Source organism: Nicotiana attenuata, unplaced genomic scaffold, assembly GCF_001879085.1.
Source record: "Nicotiana attenuata strain UT unplaced genomic scaffold, NIATTr2, whole genome shotgun sequence".
NCBI classification, from domain to species: Eukaryota; Viridiplantae; Streptophyta; class Magnoliopsida; order Solanales; family Solanaceae; genus Nicotiana; species Nicotiana attenuata.
Window position 1 is genome coordinate 631,750 of NW_017670291.1, and position 13,539 is coordinate 645,288.

A 13,539-nucleotide genomic window follows, 5' to 3' on the forward strand; every position below is an offset into this window, starting at 1 on the left:
ATGGGGTCGGTTGTACTGATACTGCACTCTGCACTTCCTGTGCAGATTTCGGTACTGGACCTCGTTGATCAGAGTTGGGTTGCTGCCTTCAGTCCATCAGGAGACCCAAGGTAGATCTGCTGGCGTTCGCAGACCCCGGAGTCCCCTTCCCTCTATCTTAGTTTCCGTGTTTTCTTTCATTTCGAGAACAGATGTATTTTCTTTAAACCAGTATTGTAGAAACTCTTAGACGTTTGTGGATTGTGACGCCAGATCTTTGGGTAGTCATGTATTAGTGTTTTAAACTGTTATAAAACTTCCGCCCTTCTTATTTGTTTAGTTTAAATTATTGATAATTACTGTTTTAGTTAATTATTAGCGTGTTAGATCTTTATCTATTGGCTTGCCTAGCATTCTAAAGGTTGCCATCACGATCCCATGGTGCGAAATTCGGGTCGTGACAATACGGAAGAGAAACCACATGATTAGGACGGTTTTGAAAAGTCTAGTTTTGGTTATACATAATAGAATAACCTAAAAATTGGTATGGTACTAATTTTATAAAATAATCGGCCGAACCGAACCATTGACTCCCCTAGGAGCAGGTGTGGAGGCTCTCTCTCTCTCATGATAGTAGCAGTTATAGTTATGCAGCGTTTGATTGGCAATATAAAATAACAACCACATCGTGCTATGCCATGCATTATTTTATACGGGATAGAATATAAAAGAACAATACAACATCATTTGGCTTATGAACAAGTTATATTGGAATCATAATGTGAGAATTATTGTACGAGAATTAAATTATAACAGGAATTTAGTGAAATTACTTTTATTTTCAATTTTAACTTTGACTTTCTTACAAGACTTATAAAAAAGAACTTTGGAGAAAGACAAAAGTTTCATTTTGTTATTTTATTGTGGGACTAATAATTTTAAAATTGTTATCCCATATTGAATTTAATATTAAAATATTATCGTAACTGTGATATAAATCATCTCGGAATTGCTTATACCGAAACTAAAAATTCAACTAAATATAGGATAATTCAACAAAAGAGTTATACAAGTGCTAATGCATCAAAATTTTGGTGTCGAATTATCATCTCTTGTAATAAAGAAATTTACAATAGGTAAAGATGGTCTCATAATATAAAAATATTGACATGGTGAATATCAGTTAAGCTCCCAAGAAATAACAAAATACTACAGCTATTTTTTTGTTCCTATTCAATATTTGAATCTTGTTTATCAAAATTGTCCTAATTTTATATATTATCCGCCTCCGCCCTAAACAAGGATTCCTTACAATTTATATACAATTCATTATTAGTGTCTTAAATTAGGGGATTCAGTTATACTCTTCTTTTTTTTTTTAATCATCTCCTCTTTCCAATAGTGCCTTAATTATAGTATATCATTCCAACATTATCGAACCATAGTGACGTAAAATAGTTCAAGACTTAACTAAGAACCAAATTTTATAAAATTATTATAATAACTTGAACCACAAATAGTACCAAACGAAATCAATAGAGACACTGACGATAGACAACACCTAAACCAGACAAGTTGAATGCTGGAGTATCCAAATTTGATGCATCTATAGTTTCTAGTATAAAGGGATGCACATTAATACTAATTTGTATATAATTGATAAATTGTATATCATAATTAAGTTAAAACCTAATCCTTGAAGGTAAATAAATTTTTAATGTAGTACATATAGGTAAAATTTCTTTTTGAATCTAAGTCTAGACGTGAGCCCTAGTAGTTTAGTTGGTAAAATACCTTAACTTTCACCTTATCGGTGAGGGTTTAAGTCTTCACCCGTGTAATTTCCTTCCCATTTCCCCTCCCCCTTCTCGAATTTCTTTAAGAGAAAAATATCTAAATGATGAGGAGGCAAGTATCAAGATTAATGAATAGTTTTTTTCTTCTTTTTCTTTCCAAGTGCTCAGTACAAGTCTTACGTAAGGGACTGCATCGAATGAATGAAAACCTAAATTAAATTACTAAAAAAAAAAAAAGAAGTGTCTTATCTCTACTATCAATTTAAACTATTACACCATCGGTTTCAATTTATATGAAGTTGTTTGACTGGGCACGGAGTTTAAGCAAAAAATGAAAATTTTTGGAATTTGTGCTCCAAAACAAGTCAAAAAGGGTCCAGAGTATTTGTGTGTTTATAAAAGCTTCTCATTAATGATAAAATTGGAAATTTAAGCTAAATTGTTTTCAAATTTAAGAGAAAATAGGTTCATATAAACTGGAACGGAGGGAGTATAAGTCACTGTACATATAATTCGCCGACCAGAGAATTTAATTTGCCAGTTAATTAATTTTTTTTCTTAACAAAGCTATATATAAGATTGTCCTTCAATATATGAGCAGTTTCCTGCGTTATGGCATTGCGAGATATACGGCTAGATCCCAGATTTGCCTTAACGTTATCGCATGCTTTGATGCTTTCATTTGATTAACAATGCAGTTTTAAATTATTTTTATAATTATTAGAACATTAATAGGTGAAGAGAAGACGCGTCTTTTTTATTTTTCACCTTCATTCTCTTATAAAATAAGGAAGCTTCCTTCATTAATGCTTCACCTCAGCTTATCATATGGATATTTGGCTAGATCCAAAATTTCCGGAATTTATTTCCATTTTTTTCTTCTATCTCTTACTCTCTCTCCCGTTTATGTAAACCTATTTCCTTTTTGGTTCGTTCCAAAAAGAATGAACCCTTTCTAAATTTGGTAACAATTTAGTTTAAACTTACAATTCTACCCTTAATGAGAAGCTTTTACAACCACACAAATACTCTGGGGTACTTTTTGACTTGTTTAGGATCACAAATTTCAAAAGTCTTCACTTTTTCTTAAACTCCGTACCCAGTCAAACATGTTCACATAAATTGGAACGGGAGGAGTATTCTATAATTATTTTCATTCTTCCAATAATTCAACCATTGGCTGTAATACCAAAATCAAGTCGTTAATTATTCGTGTCGAAGAAGAGTGGAAGGCTATCATGTATATGTGGCAAAGCTGGCTTTTAGGTAAATGCTGGCCTTGAAGTTTATTTATATAAAAAATATTTCATAATCTTGTAATTTTGAATTACATTGTATACTCTCTTCATTCAAAATTGAAAGTATTTGTTTCGCTTAATATAGCTATTGATGGGAAAAAAAAAGAATAAATCATTCATTATTTGTGGAGAGAGCATGTCAGGTCATATATTGATGAATAAAAAAAACAGCTCCGTGCATGAAGAATTCCGCGTTCACCCAGAATTCGATAAAGGACCGCACCCTAAATGTGGTCAGCCATAGGGTGAATACGTCTTTGTATAACTAAATAGGAAAAGAAATATCTCAAGCAAAAAGCTCATAGTATATCAAGATACACCGACCATGTAAAATATATTTACAATATTATGTTATTTATAAGGTTATTGGAGGTATATCTCTATGATAAACTTTAAATTATAACCTAAAAAAATAATAACTGTCCTTCTAACATATTTTAAAATTAAGTAATAGCGTAAAAAAATTTGCATAGTCCGTACATATAACTTAAATTGAAAACAAAATAAGGAAAAAAGAGAAAACCAGAAAATCATGTGTCTTCTTTTGCTAATGGCCACGCTAGCTACTCAATGTGATTGTCCTGCTGGCTATAAACCGCTCATAATTGAAGGCAATTTAGTAAATACTTTCGTGCAGAGAGTTGATCAATAAACAAACAGAATCGATACAATTTGAAATGAAACATTTATTTTAAAATATTGCAACTAGGATTCTTCAACATCTCTATAAAAACAAACTTAAATGCTATGTTTACACCTGCCTTAATCTATTAGCTATCTCTATTCTAATATAGCAATCTCATTTGATAAAAAAAAATAAATAGAAAGAGCTCTAGCTTAGTGAAAATGGCCAGTTCTGGTATTAAACTTGTGTGCATTTTCTTCATTTTGAGCATTGTTGTGCCATGTTTTGCCAAAGAGTACGTAGTTGGAGGCAGAAAAGGTTGGAGTCCAGGCGTTGATTATCATCATTGGGCTTATGGGAAAAGCTTTCGCGTTGGAGATGTTCTCCGTGAGTATTGCTTAACAGCTATTTTCTCGGACACTATTTCTTTTTTAGTCTCTTATAGAATGAATGACACATATTTATTTTGATAATTCTTTAGTTTTAAATGTTTCATTTTATCAGTGATGAAGGATAATAATTTCGGAATAAAATACAGGATTATTTTATCTCATATTTTGTTATAGGTGTTAATTAGTTCCGCAAACTATTTCATATGAAAATGATGAGATTAGCTATTCCATATAAAAGTTGTCGTAGCTAATCCCATAGTATATCCTAACCCATGACATACTCTCTCTTATGACTCGTTTGGTTGACGGGATAAGAGATAACAATTCCGAGATAATGCAAGATTATTTTATCCCGTGTTTGGTTATAGATATAAATTAGGCACGGGAACCATCTTGTACTAAAATGATGAGATTAATTATCCCAAGTAGAAGGTACAATAGCTAATTAATTCCATGGGATATCCTTATCTATCTCATCCCGATAATCAAATGATCCCTTATAGTTATAAAAATATTATTGCAAAAAACAAGTTCTAATAGTACTTTCAAAAATCTTTCTTTTAAAAATTCTATATCCAATTAAACACTATAGTAACAACTATTGTCTCTCTTTTCATTTAATAATTAATATGCTTTAAAGTCTGTTGTTAATCTTAAGAGAGTTGATGAAAGTACGTTAATACACTGGTATATATATGAATTTAACTATTACTCCCTCCATTCCGGTTTATGTAAACATATATCCTTTTTGGTCTGTTCCAAAAAGAATGAACCCTTTCTAAATTAATAAATAATTTAGTTTAAACTTCCAATTCTACCCTTAATGAGAAGCTTTTATAACCACACAAATACTATGAATCCTTTTTGACTTGTTTAGGACCACAAATTCAAAAAGTCTTCATTTTTTCTTAAACTCCGTACTCAATCAAACAGGTTCATATAAATTAGAACGGAGTACTAGTATTTTCTAACATTGTCATGATATTTTCTATTACTACAACTTAATTTAAACGATTATGAAAGATTACCTGACTTAATTTCAAGTTACTTTATTTACAAAGGGAAGAATGAAATTAACAGCTTCTAATATGTTGACAGGTTTCATCTACCACCCAAAATTGACAGATGTGGCTTCAGTGGATATTTCAAGCTATGCACTTTGTGATGGTGTCACAACTTACACCAAGGATAACAGTGGGCGTACATCAATTACTCTTGCCAATTCTGGGGCTTATTACTTCATCTCTACAAACGAGACACGCTGCTCTTCAGGTCTCAAGCTAGAATTGCACGTTATTTGAGAAGCACACTGTAGTATCGTTGAGAAAATTTGTATTCTTTTATTTATGCACTTGTAAGGTTTTGTTAATATTTCACGTGAATGTTCTAGTCATTGCCTAGAGCTTTCTCTTTGATGAACTCTATATTATTGGTGCATCTCTTATAAGAAGTTAAACGGCTCTATTATTAAAGTTCTTCTGTCAATGGATTGGATTTTCTTCACATTTCACTCTTACTGATTCTTTCTATTTTTTTTTTTTTTTTTGGAATTATAAAAGTGTCACGACCCAAAATCTACTAGTCGTGATGGCACCTAACCCAACCCGCTAGGTAAGCTAACTATACTATCCACTTTCAATAATATTTAATAAGGCAATTTATCAAAAAAAAGTTATCTGAATCTTATACATTTGTCCAAGGACTGGTAGTACAAATCATGAGCTTCTAAGAATAGAGTTTACAAAGCTGATATGAAGAAAATACTCTTCTGTTTGAAAAGTACATAAACAGAGTTTTATAAATCTAAGGCTACCATGAACAAGAGGCAGCTACAACAGGAACGCATGTACATCCTCAAATCCAGCTCTCATCGAACACAGCAACCTCAACGGCCAACATCTGCACGCAATGTGCAGAAGTGTAGTATCAGTATAATCGACCCCATGTGCTGGTAAGTAACAAACCTAACCTTAGGTTGAAAGTAGTGACGAGCTGGAACAAAGGTCTGGTCCAACACCAATAGCCAACAACAGTTCATAATAACGTAAAGCATGTAATAAAAGAAATAAATCGGAATTCAAGAATGCTCAGCTTATTCATAATTTAAAAAAAAATAGTTATGCTTTTCCAGTGTGTTAGTGAAAACCCAAATCCTTTACCGAAATCGTCCAAAAATTTGAGTAAGTTTTAAAACTGTATTTTCCCCCCAAAAATCCTTTCAAAAATACATAAGATGTTTCATTTTTCAGATAGCATGGGGAAAGTACATCTCTATGCCTACATGTCAAGATACAGGTAAAATCATGAATGTCATCAAAACCGAGCAGCAAAAGAAAATGCATCTCTATGCAAGTACCTCAAGTACGCATGTCAAATGCAATGTCTCTCGGTGATGAGCTCATGTACTCACACTCTCACAGTACTCAACCTCATTGTCTCGCATTATCTCTTATCATGCTCCTTACTCAGCACACTCAACCACTGCACTATGCAATACTCGTTACAGCGTGCAACCCGATCCATATACATATAGTCATAAGGCTCGTTGCGATGTGCAACCCGATCTATATACATCTATACTATATCTATATCAATCTATATCTATATCTATATTATTATAAAAGCATGAATACAGTATTGGTTGACTAAAATAGCCCTAAAATATATAAAATTAGAGGTTATTTTTGGTAAAATATAATAGAAATAGAGTTCTTATTAAATACTACATTTGAATTTTGGCACCTAAAAAATCAGCTACTAGTTATCTACTTGGATTAGATAAGTGCATAAACCAAACTCATTCCTAATTATACTAAACTTATAGTTTCACGTTTCTTTAGTTCCATTTAAAATGCCAAATTTTTTTCTTCTTTTTTTGGGAATCCTTCATGTGAAATTAAAAAATAATAGGAGAAAAGGAACCTAGTGATAGGTTTGTTCATCACTCAATGTAAATTTTTTCTACTTCTTAAGTATAATAATTTATTTTAAGAAATCTTTCATCAATTTATTTCAAAATTCAAATCGAATTGAAATAGTTGTGAAAATCAAGAGTTGAAATAGAAAAATTGTGTCTGTGGACTTGCGCTTAAGTTGTAAGTTACAGTTGTGAACTAATTAAAGACCATGAACTTAACGTGTGTTGTTGCATGTCATGTTCTATATGAAAATATTTAAAATTTTAGAAATTCTAATTAAGATGATCTAATACCATCAACTATCTATAATATATAGAGAGTATTAACTTAATCAAGGGAGAAGAAAATTACGGAAGAGTCAAGGGACATCCCTGACAATTAACATTGGAAGCATAATAAATTTTTTAAGGTGAGTCTAAGAGTCCGTTGAATTGAAACTTTTGAGTACTCAATAATAAAATAATTATTCCTACACACACTTAAAAGAGTTTTTAAGGATATCCAGCTTTAGTATGATGAATAAATTAACGTAATGAAAATTTCAGCATACCAGTTGAGCAGCTGAGCATGTGACACAACTTCTAAGAATTAAAATTGGCTTCTAATAAAAAAAAATACAAATTGTCTGACAAAATTATTAACTCTAGGAATTAATCAAGCATGCAACTTTGTAATTGGGGCTGAGACTTTCATGTAGCTACAATGTTGCTTCAATTGAATCGAAAATATATGCCATTACTTAAGTGTACATATGAGAATAATTAGAATTTAGTTTTAAAAAAAAAAATAGATGTATGAAAAGAACCAGTTTAAACTAGGAATACAAATTTATTTTTCTTACTTTACTTTTTTGATCTTTCTTTTCTTAGCCGGATATTTTTTACATGTGAAACACGTACATAGGAACTAGTATATCCATAAGGCTCGTTGCAGCGTGCAATCCGATCCATATACATATATATACATAGTCGATTGCGCTCATTAGGGGTGTGCAGACTCCGAAGGAGCTCCTTCAGTCCAAGCGCTATATCGCTGCGGCTTGCAGCCCGATCCAATAAAATATAATCAATATGACATGTTGCGGCATGCAGCCCGATGCCATAAGTGTCACTCATAATCAGGCTCTTAGCCTCACTCAGTCCTCAATCTCTCAGTCTCACTCACGGGCTCACAATGTCATGAAACTAGCCTGACAACAATGATATGATGTATCAATAAATAACAACTGAGACTGAGATATGATATGAATGCATGAATATTACTTAGTATGAACATATCAGTAAAAATTAGTGAGATGACATCAAGAAATGACCACTATGGGTCCCAACAATATCGATGACGTGTGGCTATAATTCCATAGTTTCGCACATTGTGTGCCTTGCATTTCACATGCTTTAATGATAAATTAAACTTTATTTACGCGTAACGGAGTCTATTCTATGTGTAGGTTAATTGGAGATGAAAGTAGAGCAAAAGGATACTTAAACGTTGAAAGTGTGCGCGAGAACAGTGAAAAGGAGAGACCAAGCAAAAGCCAGCTCAACCAGCCTTTAGCCTAGCGAGGCCAGCCTAAGGCCAGGCTGAACTAGGCTTTAGCCTGGCGAGGCCAGCCTAAGGCCAGGTCCAGTCCGAGTTTGAAGACCTTATTCGTCTCCTGGTTTGACTTGGACTTGGCTTACACGTTTAGGTTTTTTTCTACACATATAAATAGACCTAAAAATGCGGGGAGATCGAATTTTGACATAATTTAGACCTAGGGAGAGCACAGAGCCGCCTTGGAGACCAGAGATTTGACCTAAGGAGGCAAGAACACACTAGGAGCAAGATGGAAAATTCTTCTACGAGATTTTCACTTCCTTCTTCGTATTTCCATTATTGGTTATGAATTCTAGTATTGTAGTTATGCATACTATTATGAATAGCTAATTTGTTATCTAGGGTTTTGATGGAACCTATTGGAGGATTATTTTCCTGTTATGTTAATATAGATTTGCTATAGTATTTTCTCTATTTGTTCAACTACGTTATTATTGTGGTTGGTTGAAGAGCTGTCAATCGACTGTGCCTATTTAGTGAGTATTACTCGGGAGAGAGTGCATATTTAGGTAGTTGTTGAATAACATCACTCTTAACGTATATGAGGGATCAATACGAAGGGTTTAAAGGTGGGATTAAGGATAACGAAACCTTGGTGCGACTGAGTGAGCTGTATTTAAGGCCAGCTAGCGTAATTCGGTAGAATATGTCTAGTATATTGTTGTAATTACTCGGGAGAGAGTTACGACAACCGAAGTGCACATGATCGGTAGAGAAGATTTAGGCAAATTTATAGAAAACGTAGCGGGAAGAATTTCGACAATAGGGGAAATCATAGCTCTAGACCTCCTTAATCTTGTCTCCAACCCGTAGTGTCTTTAGTGTTAATCTACTAACTTAATTTGTTAGTTAATTAGATACAAGAATCTTAATATTTATAACATAGGAATAGTTCGAGCTTGTCTTCTTAGAGATATTGAACAACTGTAGCTAAGCCTTATTCTCTGTGGGATTTGACTCCGGGCTTGTAAACCGGATTATATTTGCTACGACTGCTTAGTCCTTTTTATAAGGCATAGTTGGGCGTGATCAAATTTTGGCGCCGTTGCCTTGGAACTAACAGTGTAGCTGTAGGTGTACACAATGCTAGGTTGCAAGTTTGAACTTTTATTGTTGTTTACGTGTATTTGATTATTTATTTATTATTAGTTTTTTTATTTTTGATCTGAGAGACATGGTATCTTGGAATTATGAGATTTTTGATGTTGGTAATTCTACTTTTGATCCGCCTTATGCAATTAGTGAAGGAAACCACCCAGGGCAAAATTATCAAAATATTCCCGAGAGCGACTTATGTTCACCAACTCAATCTTATGTGTGGAATGTGTGTGATATGTGTGGTGGTCAAGATGGTCACTTTCGTGGTTGTTCTTATATTTCTTATCTTCCCCCAACCCCTTACTTTGATGGTTCTTCTTTTTCTTGTAAAGTTAATAGGAACAAAGAACCTAGGGATGTTGACCTGAAAAAGATCGAGGATATGCTAAAGTACCTTGTGGAACAATATGATGAGATACAACTGCAGGTACAAAGGCAAGATGCAACTATTTGCAACTTGGAGGCTCAAGTGAGTCAACTAGTTGAAGCTTTTAATGCTCAATATGCCAATATTATGGATAGTAGCAAGGAGCAGTGTGCATTAGAGATGGAAATTGAGGTGCCAATGGAGGGGTCCAAAGTAGAAACCTAACACTCTAACCAGCTACAATTTGAGGATGCCAATGTTGAAGAAGTAATACTAGAGTCAACCAGGGACGTTGAAGATACAAATTTAGTTGACTCTAGTGTGATTGGTGTTGAGGAGGTTAAAAATCTTGAAGTTCATGTATTTGAGCGCGTTGGACCTCATTCCAAACACTTCTCTACATTATGTTCAGATGATGAAATGGAAACTGAGCCGTATGAGCCAATGCAAGAGTCAAAGGAAGAGGTAGATGAGCCCTATGTTCTGATGTTTTCAAGGCCGTCTAGGCAAAGTGACATTCCTCGATTGAAAGTTAAAAAGTTCATTAAGTATCATTTAATTTTTGGCTCGCAATAATTTGTATTGCCCAGGAGCATGGTCATAGAACAGAATCAAAACTTGGGGTCCAATTCATAAGTTCGAAGTGGAGGCAGAAAGTGATTCGCGCCGTGCCGCGACGTTAAATCAAGCGCTTGTTGGGAGGCAACCCAGCTTTACAGCTTTCTTTTATTTTATTTTGTTGTTTTTTTATTTTTTATTTATTTATTGTATTATTTTTGTAGTGTCGATTTTTAATTTTCTAGGAGCATGGAAAGCAAAGCTATTGGAAGGATGCAACCAGATGGTTGGAACTAAGTGTGAGGTACCCGCACAAAGGACCAAGCCTGGGAGAAGTCTGAGTACCCCATGAGCTGCTACTGCTTCGGCCTTTGGCCTACCAAGTAATTTCTTTTACCCTCTTATTAGTTATGGTGTGCATTAGGGACAATGTACAATTTAAGTGTGGGGTGAGGAGACTGTCTCGGTGACTTTCTATGCTATTTTAGTTGTGTTAGTTTAATTAATTATTTTTTTGAGGGATTTAAGTCTAAAAAAAAATTCTTCGTAGGTAGTGTAGTAATTCCCCATTGATTTTTTTTTGTGCCGCGGTTCTTTTTCAAGGGTTTTGTTTGAACCGGGTGTAGTTAGTTTTATTCTTTTTAGGAGTAAGAGCTAGTGTGAGATGAATTGAATTGCAGCTATATCTCTTAACCTTGTTATGCCTTGAGAATAACGAGTACTTTGGTTGTGACGCTCAGGCTCAATTCTTGACTCTAGTATAAGTACCTTAAATCGTAGATTCTTAAGTTTGCTTAGCTGCTTTGACTAGAGTGTCTTGATGAGTCCAATCCTGAGTGAGTTATGTGCCATGTGTGTGTAAGGTTTTGTGTTATTATATGCATTGCATTTGATGTCTAAAACTTGTCCCGTGTGTTTGCAAAGCGAAATAGTAGTTTTGTTCAGTCTTGGAAGTGATATAGGCGTTTCTTTGAGCCAGATATGTATATTTTACCCACCTAATTGTTATGTATCGTAGTTAACCCATTTGAGTCTTTAACCTTTTTCTTTGGCAACCGCATTACAAGCCTTACCCAATTGTTTGAATTAACCATCTATTTGAACCTTTTCACCTCTCATGAGCACTTGAATTGTTATTAACTTTGTAAAAGTTAAAGTGTGGGGTGGTTGGTTTGGCTTTTAAGTGGAACTAATGAAATAAGGAGAAAGGTGCATTGCGTTGAAAAAAAGTAAGAGCAACTTGAATTGAAAAAAATAAAATAAACAAAAAAAATTAGTTGTATTGTTGTGAAGAATATTCCTTGTGGTGGTGGCTTCTGATGTAATTGTGCTTAATGAAGTACGGATTTAATATATATATTGATGTGAACGTGGAGTTATGGTTTGATATATGTGGGGTTTGAATGTTAAAGTATATGTAATAAAGTGCTTAGCGAGGTGTAGTCACTTGATGAGTGGTAATTTTACCACTCATTCTAGCCTCTTTTCCTTAGCTTTTATGTCCTTTTAATTATAAAATAAGGTTGTTTATGGTGGTTGTTGTCAGATTTTCGGGTAAATGATGCTACGAAGTGATTGGGATTGAATTGAAGTGGAATTTAGCAAAAGAGAGTGAAATTATGCAAAACTTCCAGTGATTCCACTTCTGCGGAATTTTGGTCGCAGAAGCGACCCCGCCTCTGCGTAAATTCGACCGCTTCTGCGGTGTAGGCCTGGATTGGGATTTTCGCTTCCGCGGAGGAAAAGGTGCAGAAGTGATCACGCTTCTGCGAAGAAAAGAACCGCATCTGCGGTGACAGCGCAATTGACCAACGCCGCTTCTGCGATGAATGTTCCGCTTATACGGAGCCGCACCTGCGATGATTCTTCCGCAGGTGCGGAAATCGTGCATCAGACCTGGGCAGAATTGGCTTTTCACAAGTTCTCACCCCAAACCATTTTTATACTCGTCCAAACAAATATTTTGAGCATCTTTGGCATATCTTTGGCTTATTTTCAGTTCTTAGGGCTAGAGAGAACAAGTTTTGGAAGCTAGGGCTTTGCACACACACTTTGGTCTTGAAGATTGAAGCTTTTGGTTGAGAATTTCTTACCCATTTATGTTGCTTTCTTCATTTCCTTGCTTTGTATTGTATATCTAAGTGTGTAGTATTTTATTCAACACTTAAATCCTGTTTATGGAAATATTCATGTTTAAAGTGTGGATTAAATACCTTGTTGTGCTTATGTATTGAATGATTTTTATTTATTTATGAAGTGAGTTATTGTTATTTTAATTATTCTTGTTCTTTAATGTTTCCAAAGGGATTAGCTAACCCTAGGACTCACCCATTAACTCCGAATTAATTTTGGAAAAGATAATTTGGGGTTGGAAAAGATTAATTAATAAGAACATGAGGCGTTAACCCTCATTTTATAGATTCTACATAGGGATAGGATTGAACTACTTGTAGCCATTCCGGGTGTGCTTAATCTTCTAATTATTTTAGGGATAATTCAATTAGGAAGTCTTGTTAGTCTTCGAAAGAAGCTAATTAAGAATTATTATCCGTGGCTAATTAACATAAACTCGCTCATATTTGTAAAATCATGAAATACATTGGATCGTTACTTGAGTGTAATTCCCGATGCAACCATACTTGTAGCCATTGATCATTTTACTTTCTTTCTAGGTTAGTTTACATTTCCGCATTTAGATATAAGTATTTTCAAAACCAAATTCTTACTATTTGGCACTGCGCGATAAGCGATAATTTTCTTACATTCCTAATCGCCTACACATTGTTCTCTGTGGGATTCGACCCCGACTAATAGTTGGGTAAATTATATTGCATGCGACCGTGTCTATTACTTTCTAGTAGTGGATTTGGACGTCATCATCACTCTTATATCCAAATGTATCCTTCCCGACT

The 13,539-nt window shown here is 34.3% G+C and overlaps 1 protein-coding gene across 1 annotated transcript; it reads left to right on the forward strand.

Annotated features, from left to right (window-relative positions):
- Positions 1-3,809: 3,809 nt before the first annotated feature.
- LOC109237344 (blue copper protein-like) lies at positions 3,810-5,593 on the forward strand. The gene is made up of 2 exons (XM_019403639.1): positions 3,810-4,085; positions 5,189-5,593. The coding sequence occupies exons 1-2, from the start codon at positions 3,920-3,922 to the stop codon at positions 5,389-5,391; spliced, it is 369 nt and encodes a 122-aa protein (XP_019259184.1). The 5' UTR covers positions 3,810-3,919; the 3' UTR covers positions 5,392-5,593.
- The last annotated feature ends 7,946 nt before the right edge of the window (positions 5,594-13,539 follow it).